The sequence below is a fragment of the Bos indicus genome, chromosome 1 (assembly GCF_029378745.1).
Source record: "Bos indicus isolate NIAB-ARS_2022 breed Sahiwal x Tharparkar chromosome 1, NIAB-ARS_B.indTharparkar_mat_pri_1.0, whole genome shotgun sequence".
In the NCBI taxonomy this organism is placed as follows: Eukaryota; Metazoa; Chordata; class Mammalia; order Artiodactyla; family Bovidae; genus Bos; species Bos indicus.
The window spans coordinates 66,563,553-66,587,406 of record NC_091760.1 but is presented as its reverse complement, the minus strand read 5'-3'; the positions used below and the strand labels follow the sequence as shown (position 1 = coordinate 66,587,406).

The following is a 23,854-nucleotide window of genomic DNA, read 5'->3' as shown; positions in this document are numbered from 1 at the left end:
CAGCATCCTGCTGAAATCATGTTATCCTCTGTCTTTGTCAACCTTTTTGTAGAATCCAGTGAATTTTGTTAGTCCTCATTCTCTTTGACTTCTCTACAGCATTTAGCATTCTGTCAACCCTCTGTTTCCTCAGTTTTTCTCCTCCCTTGACTTCTAAAGGCACTTTTTTTTTGGTCTCTCTGTAACTTGTTTTGCTCTTCGCTTCTTCTGCAGTTCTCCCCACTGCTGCTTCCTGTTGCATGGGGTAGCCCTCAAGGCTGTCTGTCTTCTGTCTGACCTCTCCTTAGCACTCATCATCAAAACCTTTTTAAGTCATGATCTAACTCCCAAAGCATCAGCCCTGTTAGTACACATATTTGCCCTTTTATCTTTTGCCATCTGGCAGGTCTGGGTGAGTGCAGTTAATCAGCTCAATTTATTTAGTTCTGTCAGAAGTTTATATTCTAAGGCTAAAATCACGTCTATGATAGTGTCATTGCCATTTGACAGTTTTCAGTTTTGCTTTTTAAGTATGAATTACCAGCATTTTACCATTGTAACTGTGTTAAAGTATTCAGTTACATGGTATTAAGTACATTCATGTTGTGTTGCAACCATTACCACCATTCATCTCCAGAACTTTTCATTTTCCCCAACTGAAAATCTGTACCCATTAAATATAACTGCCCCCTAACTCCCACAGCCATGGCAACCACCATTCTCTCTAGAATTTGACCATTCTCTATACTTCATATAAATGAAATCATATAATATTTGTACTTTTGTGCCAGGCTTATTTCACTTAGCATGTCTTCAAGGTTTATTCATGTTATAGCATTTGTGTCAGATTTTTCTTTTTTAAGGCTGAATAATATTTCATAGTATGTATTTATTCTTTAGTAATAAGATTGTGTTTAACACAACAGTATTTTATACTGCTTTTGTTTAAAATTTAAAAATTATGATAATTTAAATGTATGTGGATTTAACCTGAAAATATCTGCCAGTTGAATACACTGTTTAGTTAACTATCTAGAGTAAGTGTTGATGTATGGTTGGATTTAAGTCTATTGTCTTGTCATTTGTATTTTGTTCTATCTGTTCTTTATTCTTCTTTAAAAACTGTAAATGACTTTTTATTATTGTTTTATTTCTTTTAAATTCTGTATCTTAGATACTTTGGAGTTTACAATATGCATCACATCACAGACTAGCTTCTAATAATTTTATACCACTTTATCCATAATTTACATTACGGATGTTTTTTCCATTTCCCTTTTCTTGCAATAGGTTTAGCTCCTATAACTATTGTAAACTTGCTGTGTAGTTATTTGGGGGGGTGGGGCACAGTTACCATTTACTTCCCAGTAACAATATATGAATGTTTCTTTCTTCACAGCCTTGCCACAGAATGTGCTGTCCAACCTCTGGATTTTTGCAATATAAGTAGAAAAAAATTATTATTGTAGATTTAATTAGCATTTCTTTTATTGTCAATGAAATTAAGCATTCTTTAATATGCTTAAGGTTCTTTTGTTTTTATTTCTGTGAACTGCTCATTTATATTTTGTTCTTGATTGTACCTTTTTTGTAATATAGTAATGAGTCCTTTGTGGTATCATTTGCAAATATTTTTCTAATTTTTCTTTAACCTGGCTTTTCTTTATTTTGTTTTTTGCCATAGATAAATTTCTAGTCCATAAATAAATAATTTGAATCCCCTTAATAACTCTTCTGAACATACAGACCACCTGACTTGTTTTTTGTTGAACGACTTTCCTGCTCCCTTAAGATGCGCACACATTAGGAACCAGTTTCTTTATTTACTCATTCATTCATTCAATTAACATCCATTTGTTCTGACCTGTTAGGTACCAGGAGCTGAGTATTTCTATAGAATGCAAAGGAAGATTAAGTATCCTGTCCCTAGTAGCTAAGTGTTACGTGGGGGAGGCATGAAAGAACCTCTCTGACACATATGTCAGTGTTATAGGAACACTGAGGAAAGCACTACCACAGTGGTTGAGGGGCAGAGGTCAAAGGTAGCTTTATATGTATTACGTACCTTTGAAAGCCAAGCAGAAAAATTCTTACATGTTACAGAATTGAACTGAGTCAAATTAAGAGCAAGATTTTAGCTTTTGGATGCATGATCTCAAGGTTCTTTGTTGGAACTGAATTTCTGTCATCCTGTTCAGTACTATAAAAGTTGGTTTTGTCTTTGTGCCAACTTTTCCAAAATCATTTGTTTCAGGTGGTTTAATATTAGCGGCTGATTATTCTCAACTTGAGCTGAGGATCTTGGCTCATTTATCCCACGATCGTCGTCTCATTCAAGTGCTAAACACTGGAGCTGATGTTTTCAGGAGTATTGCAGCTGAATGGAAGATGATTGAGCCAGAGTCTGTTGGGGATAATCTGAGGCAACAAGCAAAGCAGGTAATCTTTAGTGAACATACTTAACAGAAATGGAGAGAATTTTTACTGATGCAAAAAATTTTTTAAACTGCCTCAATCATTTGCATTTGAGAAATGATTTCTCCCTGTTTGGATTTTTCATGACATTCATCTGAGCCTGTCTCATGATATTCATATATTCCTTTGTAGAGTCAATATAAAAAATCCAATAGACTTAGTCTTGTCACGTGAGTGTATGTTCCTCAGTTTTTGTCTCGTCACAACAAAGATTTGGAATGACGGACATTAAAGCCCCCTCACCATGTCACAGCTCCTGGGTCTTGGATAGACTATGTTATAGCTCTCAGGTCTCGAAAGGACCATGTGATAGCTCTTAGACAAATCAGTGTTATACAGCTCTATTTTATTAAGAAGATAGCAGGAAAATCCATCTTCGAGGCATGAGGGCACGTCGATCCAGACGCGAAGAGAAGAGCGCTCCAGCATGCGGGAGAGAGAGAGCTAGCTTTGGCTCCTCTTTTTATATGTTTTTCTCTCCCTGGGCCTGTCCTATGTAAATTGGGCCAGCCAGGAGTGTTGTTTATTTTACCTGAGGTCCTCACTCCGGTCCTCCGACCTTCCTTTGTTCTATTTTCCCTTCTTTGTCTTTTAGCCACTGCCATTTTGGACTCCTTTTCCTATTCTACCTACCTAACAGTCTGAAGCTACTTAGTATTGGGAAGGCCATATACATTAGTGATATTATGGTGGTGGTGATGGTAGATATTGTATGTGTGTGTGTGTGTGTGTGTGTGTGTGTGTGTTTCAAATCTCTAGCCTGTAAGCACACATATATTTGTCTTTCTGTATTCACACAGAAAGCCATGGTGCTTTTTATAGAAAGGTGCTCTCTGAATGTTTTTTGAAAAATATATATTGCTGAACTGTGGATTATAGTCAATAACTATTAGCTTTTTAGTATTTTGAGACCATTGATGGTTGGCTGATCTGCTTGTGAAATTTCATACTGCCCTTGGACCTTTCATGTAAGCCCATATTAGTTCCTGTTCCTGTTTGACTGTTGGGCACAGGGAAATGAAAGGCCACATTCACACCATTTCCTAGCCTGAATTAACACCATACTTCCTTACCACATGACCTATGGGAATTCTGGTGGTTTTCCCCACTTTCTTCAATTTCAGTCTGAATTTGGCAATAAGGAGTTCATGATCTAAGCTGTAGTCAGCTCCGGGTCTTGTTTTTGCTGACTGTATTGAGCTTTTCCATTTTTGGCTGCAAAGAATATAATCAATTTGATTTTTGTATTGACCATCTGGTGATGTCCATGTGTAGAGTCTTGTCTTGTGTTGTTGGAAGAGGGTGTTTGCTATGACCAGTGAGTTCTCTTCGCAAACCTCTATTAGCCTTTGACCTGCTTCATTCTGTAGTCCAAGGCCAAATTTGCCCATTACTCCAGGTGTTTCTTGACTTCCTACTTTTGCATTCCAGTCCCCTATAATGAAAAGGACATCTTTTTTAGGTGTTAGTTCTAGAAGGTCTTGTAGGTCTTCATAGAACTGTTCAACTTCAGCTTCTTCAGCATAACTGGTTGGGGCATAGACTTGGATTACTGTGATATTGAATGGTTTACCTTGGAAACAAACAGATCATTCTGTTCTTTTTGAGATTGCATCCAAGTACTGCATTTCGGACTCTTTTGTTGACCGTGATGGCTAGTCCATTTCTTCTAAGGGATTCTTGCCCACAGTAGTAGATATAATGGTCATCTGAGTTAATTCACCCATTCAAGTCCATTTTAGTTCACTGATTCCTAAAATGTCGATGTTCACTCTATCTCCTGTTTGATCATTTCCAATTTACCTTGATTCGTGGACCTAACATTCCAGATTCCTATGCAGTATTGCTCTTTATATCATCGGACTTTACTTCCATCACCAGTCACATCCACAACTGGGTGTTGTTTTTGCTTTGGCTCCGTCACTTCATTCTTTCTGGAGTTATGCTATTAATAGTAGTTTGCTTAACATAGCTATCAGTGGTAGAGCCAGGATAAGTTCAGAATACCAGAACTTAGACATTCTGACCCCATTATCTAAACATGCATACACTGATGCTAAATAGCTGCCTCTATTTAGTAAGTTCTTGCATGATTTAATAGTATTTATCCTATATCATATTTTTGTTGTTGTTGTTCTTGAATCACCAGGCACTTAACCATCTAATCTGGATCTCAGCATTGCCAAGGTTATCAGCTAAGCGATATCTGAGTTAGAAAGTGTAAAAAGACTAAAAAGAAAATAGGAGGGAATAAAACCATTCTAAATGTGATGTTTAAAGAAAAAGTATTTTGAAATTTTGATAATCCTTTTTTTGCAATTTTTCTTTTTAAATTTTATTTACCAATATTTATATAGAACTTGCTTTGTGTCAGATGGTGTCCTAAACATATGTGTATAATAACTCATCTAATCTTAACACCCTGGAGGAGGGCATGGCAACCCACTCAAGTATTTTTGCCTGGGAATCCCATGGACAGAGGGACCTGGTGGGCTATAGTCTATAGGATTGCAGAGTTGGACACAACTGAAGCTCCTTAGCACAATCCTAACAATCTCCTGATGTAGGTATTACTATTGTCAACTAAAAACAGATGCACAACTTGGAGAGTTGTGAGTTAAGTTTTATTTGGGGCAAAATGAGGACTGCCACCCAGGAGGCAGTACCTCAGATAGCTCTGAGAGACTGCTCCAAATAGGTAGTGGGAGGAATGTCAATATGTAAGTTTTTGGTGAAGGTGGAGTTCAATACCGTTAAGCACTCATTTTACAAACGGTTTTCTGCTAGTTACTAGGGTATGTCACCATGAAGGGATTTAGTGCTTTTCTAGATATGGGGAGATGCAAGGATTGAGATCATAAAATTCAGTTCAGTTGCTCAGTTGTGTCCAACTCTTTGCGACCCCATGAATCGCAGCACGCCAGGCCTCCCTGTCCATCACCAACTCCCGGAGTTCACTCAAACTCATGTCCATTGAGTCGGTGATGCCATTGAGCCATCTTATCCTCTGTCATCCCCTTCTCCTGCCCCTAATCCCTCCCAGCATCAGGGTCTTTTCCAGTGAGTCAGCTCTTTTCATGAGGTGGCCAAAGTATTAGAGTTTCACCTTTAGCATCAGTCCTTCCAATGAACACCCAGGACTGATCTCCTTTAGGATGGACTGGTTGGACCTCTTTGCAGTCCAAGGGACTCTCAAGAGTCTTCTCCAACACCACAGTTCAAAAGCATCGATTCTTAAAATCTGTTCATAAAAACATCTAACTATCTAAAGACCTGTCCCACCAGATTTGCTGGAGCACAGAATGCCTCTCTCTACCTTGAACTCTCTCAAGGGATGTTGACAGCTGTAGCAACATAGGCTTTAATTTCCATAGGGGCAGGTGGCAAACACCCTTGTTCAGTTGTTGGCAATGCGCTTGGCAAGTACCAATTTGTAGTTGACACTATCCTCATTCTCTACTTGAAGAAATGGAGATACGAGATAGCTTGTGCAAGGCCTCTTTTAAACAGTGGAACTAGGATTTGAACCCATGCAATACTTATTATTAAATTAGTTTGTTTTTTTGACCTATTTAGACCATTTTCCTACACTACTCTCAAAATTTTCTCTGGAGTTTGTATTTAACCCAAATGAATTCTGCAGTTGTGGGATTTCAGGTGGCTGTGAGATGAAGAGGATATTTATTTCCAAAGACATCCTCCTTATTATGAACCCTTATAATCTATTCTTTCTGCTTTTTTAGTCCCATTCAAAGATGAGGAGAGCAATGTTTATAATACTTCTCTTTTCTGACTTCTAGGCATTTCCTTAAGCAACAGGTTTTTGTGGTTTTTTTTTTTTAGGTAAGGAATATGATTTTATTCAGAAAGCTGGTTGACTTAGAAGATGGCAGACTAAGTCTCAAAATAACCATCTTGGGGGGAGTCTGGATCCCAGGTTCTTTTATAGAACAGAGAAGGGGAGGAGTTGAAGTAAAGACCATTATCTTGCAAATATCCCCAGGAATGGCCACCCTCAAGGAGGGAATGTATTAATATCTTCAAGCAGAGCAACAAGGTTCCCTGAGGCAGGCCTTTATGGAGAGGCTGTATTAATCTCTTCAGGCAGAGGGACAGGTCCCTGGCAGGTTATTATATATGATTATAATAACAAAAGTAATGAAAAACAAAGGGTAAAGTCAAATAAACAGATCCATCATGGAATCAGAATTGGCTCTTTCCTCCAACAGTACATGTCTTTGTCCCCACTGTACTGGTGTCAGAAAAAGCCTTGAGGGAAGCCAGTAGTAGTAGTAGTAGTGTTAGTTGACTCCATGGACTGTAGCCCACTAGGCTCCTCTGTCCATGAAATTCTCCAGGCAAGAATACCGAAGTGGGTTGCCATTCCCTTCTCCATAAGCAGCAGTTAATGAAGTATTATGAGGATTTGGAAGCTGCCTTGAAGACTTCTGGAAAAATGATAGCCAAAAATAAATCTTCCCTTTTAAATCACTAACATTGTTTTTTTAACACACACACACACTCATACTCATTCATATTCTGCCCCTTCTTTTCTTCTTCCCCACCTCAAAATGTATTGCTAAAAGGCAGAAGAGGCGTTCACTGGATACCAGCTTCTATGGATCTAACTCATGAAAGCAAATCTAGCCCTTCCTTTGACTTACTATGAAAAATTTACCAAATTTCTATCCTAATGAACTTCTTAGGTTTGCATTTTATGTGATTTTGAACTGTAATTTACATACTGAGTGTGATGAGTTCCTTTCAGATTTGCTATGGAATCATTTATGGAATGGGAGCTAAGTCTTTGGGAGAGCAGATGGGTATTAAAGAAAACGATGCTGCTTGCTACATTGACTCCTTCAAATCCAGATACACGGGTAAGGAAGTACTGAGTGTTAATTATCTTCTAGATACTATTCTTCTCAACTCTGTTTCCATATTATATTTTTTAAAGTTTGTGTTACAGAATTTTCTATTGACAGAAGTTTTCATCAAGCATTATTAATTAAACATCAGTAACTTTACTTATCATTATTTACAAAGATGTACTTTTTTCATAAAAGTAGGGACAGAAATGGAATAGCAAAATGAAGTTGATATATATACTACTGTGTCACTGCGGAAATCTTAAAAATCTAGGGATTGTCCTATGCTTTAGGATCTTCCCTGTAGCTCAGATGGTAAAGAATCTGCCTGCAGTGCAGTAGACCTGGGTTTGAGCCCTGGGTTGGGAAGATCCTCTGGAGAAAGGAATGGCAATCCACTCCAGTATTTTTTCCTGGAGAATCCCATGGACAGAGGAGCCTGGAGGGCCACAGTCCATGAGGTCGCAAAGAGTCGGACACAACTGAGTGACTAACACTACTATTACTACTACTGAAATAGTAAACCATTGATTAAATATACCATAAACTAAGACAGAACAATTGCTTTTATAGAGCAGTTTGAATATCATCATTTTAAATTCTCTCTTCTTTACCAGTATATTGAGGTAATTTGTATACAGTAAAATTCACCTCTGAATTTTGAGTTCTATGAATTTTGAGAGATGCTCACAGTCGTATAATCTATGCTACAACTAAGATACAGAGTCATTCCCCCGTCATCTCAAAAGGCTCTTTTACGTCCCTTTGTAATCAACTCTGTCCCCAATCCCCAAAAAGAAGCCTTATTCACTTGACATTATCTTGTACATAGAAAATCATGTGAATTCTACAAAAGCAACTACTATAACAAATAACTTAAGTTTAGCACAGGAAGTCAGTTATTTTTATATACTATCAATAAACAGTGAATGAAGTAAAAATAAAATCATTTACAGTAACATCAAAAACATGAAATACTTAGGATAAAATAATAGAGTATGTGCAAGACTTTATTGAGAACCCAAAAGCAATCCTTTGAGGTTTAAGAGAAATTGAGGAGTACTTAAGTAAATGTGAGGTTCACCATGTTACTTTACTAGAAGGCACCATATTGTTATGATGACAGTTCTCTGTAAATTTTTGTATAGATTCAGTGCATTCCCAGTCAAAATATCTTGACTTTGTGTCGAATTTGACAAGCTGATTCTAAACTTACATGGAAATTCAGAGGGTCTGGAATAACTAAAATAGTTTTGGCAGGGAAAGGTACAGTGTTGAGTACTTACTCTCCTTGGTTTCAAAATTTATTTAAAACTACAGTAATCAAGAATAGGCCTAAGGGAAGTTTTAGGGAACAATGAAACACAAGAGTATCCAGAAATATGTCTATATGTGCACGGTGAATTGATTTTCAGCAGAGTTGCTGTGGTAATTCAATGGAGGAAAGATGGTCTGTCAACCAAGTGCTAGAACAGCTGGATACCAGTATGGAAAAAAGATGAACTTCTACTTTTATCTTATACTATATTCAAAAAGTAATTTGATATGAAACATTAACATGAAAGTAAAAACTAGAACTATCAATCTTCCAGAAGAAAAGGGAGAGGAGCTTTGTGGACATTGAGGTAGACACCAGTTTCTTAGGTAATGATAATACTGAATTAACGATAAAAAATAAATACTGATAAAAGGTACCATTAAGAAAATACAAGGCAGGTGATGGACTGAGAAGAAATATTTACAGTTCCTATTATCTAACAAAGGACTTGTGTCCAGAATATATAAAGAAATCTGACAACTCAACTAAGAAGGTAAATAATGCATAAAATAAAGTTTGAAAAAAAAATAAAGTTTGAAAGATTTGAACCTATACTTTACAAAAGAAAATATTTGAATAACTACATCAAGTGTTATCATCATTAGTCCTCAGGGAAAAGCAAATTAAAACCACAAAGAGATACCATTACAGAAACATTAGAATGCTAACATTTTTTTAAATTGTGTCTCTTTTACATTGCTGACTGGTTGTAAAATGATGCAACCACTTTGGAAAACAGTAAGGCTCTTTCATTTGAAGTTAAACATACCTTTAACTATATGATTCTGCGGTTCTACTATTGGATGTTTTCCCAAGAAAAATGAAAACATATGTCCTAGGAAAGACTTATATGTGAGTGTTATAGCAGTTTTATTTATAACAGCCAAAGACTGGAAATGTTAAACAACAAAAATCCAAGTGAATAAATTAAAATTTCCTCAGTTTTATTGAACTGTAATTGACACACAGCACTTTATAAAAGGTGTACAGCATAATCATTTGATTTAAATACATCCTGAAATGATTACCACATAGATTTAGTGAGCAACTGTCTTTTCATATTGATATGACATTAAAGAAATAGGAGAAAAGATTTTTTCCTTGTGGTGACAGTCTCAGTATTTGCTCTCTTAACAGTTTTCATATGTAACATTCTGCAGTATTAGTTTTATTGTGTTGTACATTTCATTCCTAGTATTTATTTATAACTGGAAGTTTGCATCTTTTGACCACCTTCACCTGTTCCTTCTCCTGTTTCCCACCTCTTATAGCCACAAATCTAAATCTCTTTTTCTATGAGTTTGTTTTTGAAAAATAATTGACCTGCAAACTATGTTAGTTCCTGGTATACAGCAGTGATCTGATAGTTCTACACATTTTGAATGGTCACCATGATAATTCTAGTTGCCCATCTATCACCATGCAAAGATATTAAATAGTTATTGACTGTATTCAATAACTATTTAATTATTGAATTATTTAATTCAGTAACATTTCATACTTATAACACGTGTCTTGTAACTGAAAGTTTGTGTCTCTTAATCTCCTACACCTGTTTCTCTCCTCCCCATTCTCCCCCCGCTGGTAACAACCTGTTTGTTCTCTGTATCTATTACTCCATTTCTCTTTATCAACTGAGTAAATTTAAAGATCAAATTGGTTTTATTCCATGATTCACGAATTGAGCAACATCCTACCTAGCAATAGAAAGGAACTGCACTGAGCTGTAAAAAAGTTTTTTAAAGGTAGAAATGGGGTAGGCAGTTGAAGGAAATTATTAGCAAAGAATGTAGTATTGTTTCAGGCAAGGTCCCCCTCCTAAGGGCCTATTGGACAGATAACTTCACTAAAGCTGACCATGTAATTCAGATTGAATGGTTAAAGATTTTACTCCTGGGGGTGTTGAGACTGAAGTCAGGTTAGGTATTATGTCTTGGTCTGCTGACATAGGATTTGGCCTAAGTGACTTCATTTTGGGCCTACTATCTCCATTTTAACAGGAACAAATTATCTGTCAGCAGGATTATGGATAAACAAATTTTGGCATGTCTCTGTAGTGGAATGCTACTTAGCAAGAGAAGGCAGAGATAAGTGAGAGAACATACAGTGAAATTCAATTTTTATGAAATTCAAGAACATGAAAAAGATAAGGTGTATTAAAGTAGGTCCATGAGTGTTTGAGGCTGATAATGGGGAGCTGGCTGTGAAGTTGATTAAAATGTTTTGTATCTTGTAGTGGTTTTTACAAAGGTATATACATTTATTAAAGTGCTTATTGTATATACCTCAGCATTGATTGCTTTTTAAAGTAGTTCTTGCAGTCTGAATATTTGAAGGCCTCCTGCAGGAGTCAGGTAAAAGAATTTGTAGAAGTGCAGTCTTTTAAATCTCATCCTTTTTGCTCTTTCAGCTATATCACAGTAATTCTTCTAGAGAAGAAGATGAGAGTCTGATTGCTTTCTGAAATTTCTGTGGTAGTGGTCAGATATCACCAACAGCCTCACTTGCTGGGTTTTCTCACCTTCCTGTCAGCCACAATCTGTGCCACCCACACAACAGAAGTCTTTAAAAGGGGTTTTAATTGGGAAGTATTAGTGTTTATTACTTAGGATGAGCAGAGCTGAGAGAAAGCAGAAAGAGCACATGAGAATTTAGATAGATTGGCATTCTCTATACCTGAATGTGTTTTAAAGAGTATAGAAATAGAATATTTCAGAAGAGAAGAACTTTTCTAGCTCAGTGAGCAATGAGGAGATTGGCCTACCTGGAGCAAAGAATTTGAAGACCTAAAAGTGGAAAAGGATGAATTCTGGCGTAGGGAATAGTCTTTTAATTTTAAGGAATAGTATATATTTCTAAGGAAATGTTATAACTCATGCATTAGTTTCAGTTAGGTCTTATTTGAATCATAGCATAGATGGTAACAAGGAGCTGTTGGAATGTATTAAGTCTGAAAAGTGAAAGTGTAAGTTGCTGGGTCGTGTTCAACTCTTTGCAACCCCATGGACTGTAGCCTGCCAGGCTCCTTTGTCCATGGAATTGTCCAGGCAAGAATACTGGAGTGGGTAGCCATTCCCTTCTCCAAGGGTTCTTCCCATCCCAGGAATTGAACTTGGGTTTCCTGCATTGCACTCAGATTCTTTACTGTGTGAGCCACCAGGGAAACCCAAGCCTGGAAATTGTAAAATCAGAGTGAAAGAGGATTAATGTGATCAAAGAACAGAACCCTGTGAAAGTAGCATGGAATAGTCTTAAGGTCCTATAATAAAACCGCCTAGGTTTTAGTACCTGCTCTGTCATTCTAGAGCTTAGTTTGTATTTTTTGTTGGTGGTGGTGGTTAAAAAACAAAGAGATTAATGTCATTTCTAAAGTCCTTTTAGTGTCTAAGCTATATGAGATGATGAGTGTTAATTAAACCTATTGTGGTAATCATTTCACAGTCTATGTATACATGCCGTCTAAGCAAGCACTTTTTCAAATACATGTAAAGCAAGCTGTCATGCTGCACAATGGTGTATGTCAGTTAATTCTCAGTAGAACTGGAAGAAAAAGTGAATGAAGGTTTACATGCAAAATTTTGATGCTGTGATGTTAGTGTTAATCATTGTCAAGTTTTGGTTTGTTTCACTGTATTGAAACTAGTGAGTGAGATAAAGGATGGATGTTGATTGTAATTATTTCTTTATTTTCTTTGTAGGGATTAGTCATTTCATGAGAGAGACCGTGAAGAACTGTAAAAGAGATGGATTTGTTCAGACCATTTTGGGAAGGCGTAGATATTTACCAGGAATCAAAGACAACAACCCTTATCATAAAGCTCATGTATGTTGAAATTTCTCTGGATTTTTAACTTAATATTTTAATGACATATACTTTTGCAGCAAAGACTGAACCCTGCTAATGTCTCTTTTAGAGACTAGCATGTGAATTGGATCTTCTGTTTCATTAAGGACTTCTGAAGTGACGGTATATGCCCGTATTTGCTGACCACTGTCTTTAGGAGACTGATGTAAATATGTTCACTTAATAATATTCCAATTTAAGGTGTTCTGTTTTAGTAAGGCAGTTATTTATTAGCTTTGGTAATAAGTTATATATACACTTAATTCTTACACTTGCTAATTGTTCTTTGTTTCAGATATCATATACTAATTTGTCATATCACACCAGATTGCCAGTGTCTTCAGAGATTAGCCAGTCACTGAATTGTGGAATTTTTTTGTTCAATCCTTTTGTTTATTTTATTTAAAAAATACTGGCTCATCAGAGGTTACTAGGATACCCAAAATATTTAAAAATGCTATTTTTAATATCATTTAAAAGATTTATTGATGATATTTACTCTAATTATGACCAAAATCTCTTTGTGAAATCATTGGGATCCATAAAAGTATTCCATGTATTTTAGCATTTAAGTTCCTGTTATAGTCCAAAGCTTCCTGTTTTAACTGGTTGTATTTTGCCCTTACCCCATACTTTGATGTGTCATTGCCCACTACACATTGTATGTAATGAAAATATCCAACCGCCAAATTGCTAAACTTCTGTCTTGAGCTACACCCTCTCAGAGCAGTAATGCTCTTAGGAACTATGGAGGAATAATTGGGTTTTTGTTACTTCTTCACTCTCTCGCTTCCCGAATATCCACATACTAGACCTCAGGTATTTCCCAGACTTTTACCATATTTACAACTATACTCACTGTAGTTGATGCACTAGGGAAAGTAAGTCTTGAAATATATTGGAAGAGATAAAGCAAACACATATATGTATAGTCAATGATCTAGGCTCCTGGAGGAGGTAGGACTTGAACAGATGCCTGAAGACTAAAGGTTAGATTGCTGGGCATGAGAAAAAAAGATAATCACAAATGAATAAAAGTTTGGGTAAGGGTTGGCTAAAAGCCAATCTGATAGAAGTGGAGAATTTGAGTTGTCACTTGGGCATAGATAATTTTCTGCTGGTCACATGAAAGCAGCTATTCGAACGCTTTTAAAGGCAGGCTATTACTTGAAATCGTTGGTCTTTTTGATTTTAGCCATTCTGGTATCTGAATCTTGGTACCTCATTGTGCTTTTAATTTGCTTTTTCCCTGATGACTAGTGATGTTGAACTTCATTTTTTATATGTTTATTGGCCACTTGGATAACTTTTTGTGAAGTATCTGTGCAAGTCTTTTTGTTTTTGAGTTGGCTGTCCTTTAATTGATTTATGAGAGTCCTTCCATTTATAAGGGACTTTCCTGGTGGCTCAGAGGTTAAAGCATCTGCCTGCAATGCGGGAGACCTGGGTTCGATCCCTGGGTCAGGAAGATCCCCTGGAGAAGGAAATGGCAACCCACTCCAGTATTCTTGCCTGGAGAATCCCATGGACAGAGGAGCCTGGTGGACTACAGTCCACGGGGTCGCAGAGTCAGACACGATTGAGTGACTTCACTACTCGCTGGTGGCTCAGAGGGTAATAAAGCGTCTGCCTGCAATGTGGGAGACCCTTGTTTGATCCCTGGGTCGGGAAGATCCCCTGGAGAAGGAAATGACAACCCACTCCAGTATTCTTGCCTGGAAAATCCCATGGACGGATGAGCCTGGTAGGCAACAGTCCATAGGATCGCAAAGACTCGGACATGACTGAGTGACTTCGCTTTCACTTTCACTTTTACATTTATATTCCAGATATGAATCTTTTGCTTACATGGATTTATCGTTCTTTTGTATTATTGTAGTGCTTTCTATGACCTATTAAAGAAAGGTTTCTCTACCCCAATGTCAATTCTGTAGACGTTTTTGGTTCTGACTTTTAAATTTATGTCTACAATCAACTAGGAATTGATTGTTATACATTTAGCGAAATTGAGGGTCAAGTTTTCTCCCTACCCCTACAGTTGTACAAGCTGTTATTGAAAAGACTGTTTCCTTCCCCACCTCACCCACCTCACTCACCTCACCCCTGCTCTGCAAAGTCACCTTTGCCAAAAATTAAATCTACAAATATGGATGTGTCGATTTCTGGACACATCGTTTTGGTATTTTGTATTTACTCATCCTCTAAGCAGTGCCATATTGTCTTCCCAGGTGGCACAGTGGTAAAGAATCTGCCTGCCAATGCAGGAGATGCAAGAAAAGTAGATTCAGTCCCTGGGTTGGGAAGATCTCCTAGAGTAGGAAATGGCAACGCATTCCACTCTTTTTGCGTGGGGAATCCCGTGGACAGAGGAGCCTGACAGGCTTCAGTCCGTGGGGTCACAGAGAGTTGGACACGACTGAGCAATTAAGCCTCCATACTGCCTTAGTTATACAGCTACTTTATAAGATGTTTTGATATATGGTAAAGTAGGTTTTCCAACTTGCTTTTTACCCTCTGCCTGCCCCCCCAAGAATATTTGCCTATTCTTGGATTTTCTGCATTTTCATATAAATTCTACATAGAAGCAGCTTGTGAATTTCCATACAAAAACAAAACCCTGTTGGGATTTTTTAATTGCTGTTGCTTTGAGTTCATAGATGGGATTAAGAGATGTATTTATAAATTTGAGTTTTCCAGTTGATAAACATGTTATACATGCCCATTTACTTAGGTCTTTTAAAATTCTCTCAAAGTGATGTATAGTTTTGGGGAAGAAATCTTACAAGGTTTTTATTAAGTTTATAGCTAGATATTTGCAAAATTTAATACTCTTGTGAATGGTATCTTTAAAAATTCTTTTCCTTCCCTTTTTACATTTTTTAACCCTTTGCTGCTAGTATAGAAAGATAATTGTCTTTATTGTTTTTTTGTCTAGAAACCTTGCAAATATTACTTGTTAATTCCAAAATGTTATCTGTAGATACTTTCAGGTATTCTGTCTGCACAGTTATTACTTGCCCCTCCCCCAAATAGTTTTTTAACCACCTTTCCAAGTCTTATTCTTCTTTTAACTTTTGCTTGACTTACTAGGTAGTACAGTGTTGAATAGAATTAGTGATAGTGAACATCTTTGCCACTTTTCAGATCTCAGAGGGAAATTTTAAACGTTTTACCAGTAAGTAGAACTTCCCTTTAGGTTTTTAATAGTGCTGTGTCAGAAAAAGTTAGTTCTCTTATATATGTACTTGTAGGCCATAGAGTCTCCATCACAACTACTCAACTCTACTTTACTAATGCAGATGCAGTCATAGACACAGGCTTCCAGGAAAACTTCATTTACAGAAACAAGTGATAGGCCAGACTTGACCTGTAGGCTGTAACTGGCCCACCCTGGTCTGTTTCTTCTTTAAATGTAATCTGCCTTTTTTTCTTTAGGTTGCTTTCAATACAGTATTTTTCTTTCCTTGTGGTTTCCAGCAGGTATTCTGTGATGTACTTAAGTTTGCGTTTTTTTTTTTTTTTCCTCACCTCATGTACCTTTGTGTCTGGATGTGTGTTAATTGATCCTTTTTGGTGTGCTTTAGGACTTCTTGAATCTGTACCTTGAGATCTTTTGTTGATTTTGGAAAATTCTTAGCCATTTCTTCTTCAATCATTGTTTCATTGAAATCTCTTCTCTCTTTCTGGAACTTGTAATACAAAATTTTAAAACTTGTCTTTAATTCCTCCTTTTCATATCCTCTGGTTGGTATTTTCCATGTTTATATTTCATCATGATTAATTATGGATATTTTCTTCTAGCTTATCTTTAAGTTGCCTAATTTGCAACTGTTGAGCTTTTAAGTTCGGAATGATCTAGAACTTTTCCAGCACCCCAGAAAGCCTTTTTATGCTCTTTCCAAGTCAGTACTATCTCCCCACTGCACACATACACCAAACTACAGAGAAAGCACAGTTTAAGTGCTTTAAGTTATATTATTTTAATATTTTTGGTGGTAGAGTTTTTATTTTGCTCTTATGTGTATTTGATTCTGTGCTGAAATATTCAGTTTTGTATTTTCTTGATAGCATGATCATTTTATAGTCTAATAAGTCTGATAATCAGATCAGATCAGTCGCTCAGTCATGTCCGACTCTTTGTGACCCCATGCATCGCAGCATGCCAGGCCTCCCTGTCCATCACCAACTCCCAGAGTTCACTGAGACTCACGTCCATTGAGTCAGTGATGCCATCCAGCCATCTCATCATCTGTCGTCCCCTTCTCCTCTCTCCCCCAATCCCTCCCATCATCAGTCTTTTCCAATGAATCAACTCTTTGCATGAGGTGGCCAAAGTATTGAAGTTTCAGCTTTAGCATCATTCCTTCCAAAAAAATCCCAGGGCTGATCTCCTTCAGAATGGACTGGCTGGATCTCCTTGCAGTCCAAGGGACTCTCAAGAGTCTTCTCCAACACCACAGTTCAAAAGCATCAATTCTTCTGAGCTCAGCCTTCTTCACAGTCCAACTCTCACATCCATACATGACCACAGGAAAAACCATAGCCTTGACTAGACGAACCTTTGTTGGCAAAGTAATGTCTCTGCTTTTGAATATGCTATCTAGGTTGGTCATAACTTTCCTTCCAAGGAGTAAGCGTCTTTTAATTTCGTGGCTGCAGTCACCATCTGTAGTGATTTTGGAGCCCAGAAAAATAAAGTCTGACACTGTTTTCACTGTTTCCCCATCTATTTCCCATGAAGTGATGGGACCGGATGCCATGATCTTCGTTTTCTGAATGTTGAGTTTTAAGCCAACTTTTTCACTTTCCACTTTCACTTTCATCAAGAGGCTTTTTAGTTCCTCTTCACTTTCTGCCATAAGGATGGTGTCATCTGCGTATCTGCGGTTATTGATATTTCTCCCGGCAGTCTTGATTCCAGCTTGTGCTTCTTCCAGTCCAGCGTTTCTCATGATGTACTCTGCATATAAGTTAAATAAAAAGGGCAACAATATACAGCCTTGACGTACTCCTTTATAGCATGTAGTTAATACATCTCATACTTGTGTTCCTGTAGTCTGTTCCTATTGACTTTTATTTTTCTTAGTTTTCTATAAAAACAATTGTATTGTCTCTTTACTGGGCTTCCTCCTACTTGTTCGGCTCTGAGCCCAAATGTTTGTTATCAATCCTCAAGACCATCAAGTTCTGCTTAGCTTTTTATCTCAGCTGCCTCTTCGGCAATCTGTTGATTTCCCTAGGAAAAAGGGTGACCTCCATAGCTAGGGTCACATCTTTGGTTTCATTTCTCTCCTAGTTTTTTAGGTTCTGTAATTCTTTACTTCCTTTTTCCTGTCTGATTGTTTCAAAGAGGCATTTTCTGACCACCTTTTCTGGTTATCATCAGTGGGAGGGTTGGTCCTAATGACATAATCTCCCATTACCAGAAAGCTATGTATTTTTAATGTATGTGAAAATGCACTAGTGATGAGAAGGGACTGAGACTGGGACGCAAAGCTGAGACTGCCAAGTTTTCTTATTTTGGAATAGTCTCAGGGAAATACAGTATCATGAGAATGAGGTATATATTTTGGTTTTATTTGCTTATGTCACAGTACAAACTCAGCCCTGAATTTCAGTGACTTATAATAAGAGGCTTTATTTTTAATTCATGTTACAGTTTGGTTCTGGGTTGACTGTGGCTGTGTTCTGCATTTTCTTCATTCTAAAATTCAAAATGAAGAAGAGTCCCTATCTGGAATAAACCTTCTTTTTCTGATGGTGTTAGATAGCTTCCAAAACTCCTTACATGTGCTATATGTAAGTTTTGCTAACATTTTATTGGCCAAAACCAGTTAAGTCCGTGAGAGTGAAAAACACTTTGAATCACATGGCAATGGATGGAGGCTCCGGACTTCACAGAGAAAGGTAGCAAGTTATCACAATAATAACAATCCACTACACAAAGGCATATGGCTTTAAGAAAGGGAGTAATCAGTAGAACTTTGAAATTCAGTCCCTCTTAAAACAGTGACAGCCGAGTGTGTTTAGGATGGATTCATCAGCATTTGACAAAACAAGTTATTAATTTTTTTTAAGTCTATCTCTTTAACCAGTATTTAATATACTCGGAGATGGGTGTAGCCCAGGTGACAGGGAACTAGAGAACACCTCTCAAGTTACATAGATGCCTTCAGTGAGTAGACCCTTCCCATCTTCTGAGCCTTCTGGGGACAACAGGAGTGGTAATCATAGACCAATGACACCTTGAATATTGACCTAGATCCCAGTTCTTGTAGCCCCACGATGATCACTTTTAGCAGCTGTGGTTGCCTGCCAAGAAGCTCATGGCAGCAGTAGTTTCAGGGAAGTTCTAACTTAATACCTTGGGATTTAAGATCTGCATTTTCACCAGCAGCTAATGACTAGCTCCAGCAGCCCATAAAGAGCTCTGATTCATACCAGAGGGCTGCAGGCTTGCTGTGGCCAAACTCTATGTAGGACTAAGAGGCCACTGATGTGGGGGATTTTTGAAACATTCCAATTCTCATCACAAAGAGTGGTATTCCAATTATGTCTGTTTAGGATTAAGAGGAATTGTATTTTGAAGAATAGATTCTTTAAGGTGAAGTTTAGAACATTGATAAAATACTTTTAAAAATAATTTTGAACTTATAGATAGATTTTAAGTGTAATGTAGTTTTTACTTCCTGAGTGTTGAAACCTAAACTGAAGCAGTCTGACCTTCTTCTTCTGTTTAGTCTGTCCTCATGTTGAATGACAGCCCAGAATCTAGGGCCCTGGATCATTCTAGTTATTAATCTTAGGATGAAGCTTATAGTTGATGTCCTGGGTTACATCTGTTCCAGATTTCCAGTCTCGTTGCACATGTGAGCACTAATCTGTGGACACTAAAAGCAGTTATGAAAGTATGTTGGTGTATCTGATGGAGTACCTGTTACTTGTTGTTTTTTATAGGCTGAGCGTCAGGCTATCAACACAAGAGTCCAGGGTTCGGCGGCTGATATTGTCAAAATAGCCACAGTTAATATTCAGAAGCAGTTAGAGACCTTCCACTCAACTTTCAAATCCCATGGTCATCGAGAGGGTTTGCTCCAAAGTGAAAGAACAGGTTTGTTCATAAATGTGGCCCCTGTTATAACATGGTAAGACTAGTTACATCAGAAAAGAAAAGGGAAGATTACTTAATTTCTCAACAGTTCTCAAACATTTTGGTCTCTTGATGTCTTTACACTCTTAGAATTATTAAGAATCTCAAAAAGTTTTTGTTTATGTTCATTATATCTACCAATATATACCATATTAGAAATTAAAACTGATAATTTAAAAATATTTATTAACATTTACAGATAATAATAAACCCACCATGTGTTAACATAAGTAACATAGTTTTTATGAAAATAATGACATTCATTTTTTTCAGAACAAAAAAAATTGGTAATGAGTGGCTCTATTTTACTTTTCTGAAAATCTCTTTAGTGTCTGGCTTAAGAGAAGACAGATTCTGTTATATATTTTTGCATTCAATTTGTAGCAATATTTCCTGTTCTGTAACCTCTGGAATGGAAAACCCTCTGTAGAGTCTAGGATGATAAATGTCCCGGTTTGTGGGAGACTGATGGTTTCCCATGATGTGGGACTTCCAGTGCTGAAACCAGCATAATTGGTCACCTTACCTTACTGTATACTTATGAGAGAAGGAGATCATAAAAGGAAAATACTCCTTGGAGTTCCCTGGAAACACTTTTTTAATTTAAGGTGTGGTCTGTGAACCGAAGACGATCCCTGAGACCCTTTCAAAGCATCTGCAAAGTCAAATTATTCTCTTAATAACACTCAGAGGTTATTTTCCTTTTTTAGACTTCTTCTCTCAGGTGTGCAGTAAGGGTGACCAATTATCCTGGTTTTAGCACTGTAAGTCTCTACATAGAAACCTTAAAAAAATATGTGTATATATGTATGTATATTTTTATATATATATATATATATATATATATATATATATATATATATATATGTATGTGTATATATAAAACAAAGTAGTGAAACTGTCCAGAAATAAACTATAAATTTATGGTCAATTGATATTCAAAAAAAGGAACATGTTTCCTGTTCATGACCTTCCTTGAACACATGTACACATTCACACTTTTGTATTTGTAGAAAGAGGATATATGGTCAAAACTTATTTGGGGCAATAACATTGTACTGTGTGCTTTGGAGAATTTAGGAGGAAAGTTATCAACCTATGTTTGAATTTTAAATCTGCTAAGGAATGGAAGATAGGATATGTGACTGAAATAGTTACATGACTTTTCACAGCAGAATGATGCAGTGTCCAAATGAAGGTATAGATAGTATCAAGCTTTAGAATGAGTGGAAGACAATGTGGAGATGTCATTAAGAATGACTTCATTGTGTAATGCTGAGTTAAAGGCAGTAGTAGGTCAGGGAGATCAAAGGAAGCTGAGCCTGAGGAAGCTGACCTCACAGGGAACAGGAGGACCATGGCATTCTGTGTCAGAAGCTGAAGAAAGCAAGGGAAATCAAAAAGGACAGAGGTAGAGTGATCAGAATGCAGAAAAACTAACTCATCCAGACAGCCAATGATGCAAGAAAAGTGGAGTCCAATGGGGCAGATCAGATTTAAGCAAAACTGGCAAACATGCACAGCCTTTGCAGCCCTGGTATAGAAGCAACTTGCCATGCATCATCTGCCTTAGCTGTCTTACCCTGTGAGAGCCACCTCTGAGAAAATTTGGGCTGCAGGTAGTGGGAGTTAAAGAGTTCTCTGAGGGAAGTACCAGATACTGACGGAGATGGTTTCTGTGCTCTCCTGAAGAATAAGGAAATTTGGATGGCAGAAAGGAAGGACTGCTCTGAGAAATGGGCAAACGATGAAAGGGTGTTATTCCAAAAGTATTAATGTTGAAGCTTATTTTGGTGATCAGAGGGGCATAATCTAAACCACTTGGCCCACTAATTAGGAAATAGTGACTGAGTCTAGATTTTTAACCATTTTTGTATTCATGAGTTACTTTGAGAACCTGCTGAAAGTGTATAGATCGTCTCTACAGGAATTTGTATGTTCTCTGAAGTCCACAATTGGACACTGGGTTTAGAATTCCTAGTCTAGAGTGTGTGCTCCAATTAGGGACCAGTTTTACCATGATGACACTCTGGCCAGAAAAAGACATCATCAGGGAGTGTCAGTCAACTCCATTTATTGACATCTTTGTTAGAGTTCTCATTTCTGGGAGGAAGTCAGTGGAGATTTGAATTTACCTGATAGGCGGGCTAGGTGGCAACCAGCAAGCAGTTCTTTTCTTGATAGTTCCAAATTTTATGTGTTTTACTCTCTTAATTATAATTTCTCAAGATTTCTTAAATCTCTCTTTTAAAAAAACTTCTCCAAAGCCCAGTGACCTATTTACTGATCAGTTTTGCTGCTTTTTTCATGGATTAGGATTGTTGCCAAAGAAAAAACTGCAAGGGATGTTCTGCCCCATCAGAGGAGGCTTCTTTATCCTTCAGCTTCATGATGAACTCTTATATGAAGTGGCAGAAGAAGACGTTGTTCAGGTATTTTTGCAGTGTTTGTATGCATTCTGTAGAGAGCTAAGATACTAGGTCAGGCTAAGATACATGAGATTTCTGGAACCATTCTCTAGCCCCAGGATGGCTATAGAAAAGTAGAAATCTTAAGGGCAGAGAAAGAGCTCAGAGTGCTCAGCTTTAAACCCATTTTAAAAGAAATTCATGATGCAGGAATATTTTTGTCTGTGAGAAGTTAGATGAGAATTTGGAGTCTTTCCCTGAGGTTTTCAAAGCTCTGAGCATTCTAGTAAACCTGGCAGAGCTCCAATTCCTCAGTGCAGACTAGTGTGGGATGCTGGCTTTTTTCTGGCTTAGAGTGAAGAGCTCCTGTCGGCCTTATCACCTCAGTGGGTGGGCTGGCAAAGATTCTTTGCCCAGAGTTTGTTAACCTCTTTTTCTTCCTTCTTTTTTTTTTTTTTCTTTTTTTAGTTTTGTTTTCTTTGTTAACCTCTTTTTTTATTTTTTTGTAGGTAGCTCAGATTGTCAAGAATGAAATGGAAAGTGCCATAAAACTGTCTGTGAAACTGAGAGTGAAAGTGAGGATAGGTGCCAGCTGGGGGGAGCTGAAGGACTTTGACGTGTGATTGTAGGGAAGCCTGGTATAGGTAAAATCACAAGGAAAGAACAGAGATTGCCCTTTCACCTACTTTATGAAAATAGAAACCCCCTCAAGTCTTGATGAATTTAGGATAGTAATTTTATAGTGAGAGTTGCAAAATGTGCATCAGATTTTAATCCTCTATAATGTAAAAAAACTACTCGAGGCAAAATATCGAGTTTAATGTTTATATTCACTTTCAAAAAGAGTATCTGTGAAATTGCCTTTTATAGTTTACTGTGGCTTTAAACAGTTTCAGAACACATGCTTGAAATTATGTACTTAGCACTTTGGGTCTAATCTGCCTGGTTGAACATGAAGAAACATTTCTGCCTCAGGGGCATTTTCATCCCAACCAGGATTCAGACACTTGAAATACAGCAGGAGCTAGAGGCAGATAAGGATTTGGTTTAACATAAACCACCAGGGTTAGGTGATGTGTGTGATTTTCATCCAATATGAGTGTAAGACTACTGAAGTAGTATTTTAAAACAGCATTGGCAAGTAAATTAAGAATTCTATAACGTGGTAAGACTTGATATGGATGTAGTCTAGGTATGGATTTTCATGAATTGCCATTTCTTCTTCCTTTTCCTCTTGTAATTCATACAATGACTATATTTCTAATACTTAGGTATTATAAAACAAGCTACAAGCTACACCTCTCCAAGAAGTATTCTGATCTGTAAGATCGTATGTTTATATTGCATTATAAGATAACACTGCCAGAGAAGATAACACTTCCTCTAATCAGTCCCTTACTGCCTCTTTCTCTGTGGCATGGTGAGAATACTCATGATAAAAGATTGTACTTTATAATCCCAGTCAGAGCTGAATAACCAACTTTTTTTTTCTGTTAATAAAATTAATTTATTTCAGACTTTATACCAGCAGTTCAGTTTTTAAAATTGTGTTTGGTCTAAGCTTCAGAAGCTTGTGTATCTTATTTTATAATTGCTCACAATGTCTGTGTAACAGGAAGTGTTTATTATATTCTCAATCAGTTATTAAAGGGCTTTTTGATGTTTGTTAATCACAATTGTAAAAGACAGTTGCTTTATAAGCAAAATGTAATACACTATTAGTAGTTGGATATTAGTGCACATGATTGATCCTCAGACATTTTGATGGTTGGGGGAAGTGGGCAGAAGATGACAGAGGTAAGAGGAAAGTTA

General features: G+C 37.2%; 1 protein-coding gene across 3 annotated transcripts in view; it reads left to right on the top strand.

Annotated features, from left to right (window-relative positions):
- POLQ (DNA polymerase theta) overlaps positions 1 to 23,562 on the top strand; it is a 105,775-nt gene extending 82,213 nt beyond the window's left edge. For all 3 annotated transcript variants that reach the window (XM_070788669.1, XM_019988416.2, XM_019988470.2), the window contains 6 exons: positions 2,234 to 2,418; positions 7,223 to 7,334; positions 12,339 to 12,463; positions 19,442 to 19,595; positions 21,951 to 22,066; positions 22,552 to 23,562. In XM_070788669.1, the coding sequence (XP_070644770.1) occupies positions 2,234 to 2,418; positions 7,223 to 7,334; positions 12,339 to 12,463; positions 19,442 to 19,595; positions 21,951 to 22,066; positions 22,552 to 22,665 (806 nt within the window). In that variant the 3' untranslated portion in view covers positions 22,666 to 23,562. The remainder of the gene's footprint in view (positions 1 to 2,233; positions 2,419 to 7,222; positions 7,335 to 12,338; positions 12,464 to 19,441; positions 19,596 to 21,950; positions 22,067 to 22,551) is intronic.
- Positions 23,563 to 23,854: the final 292 nt, after the last annotated feature.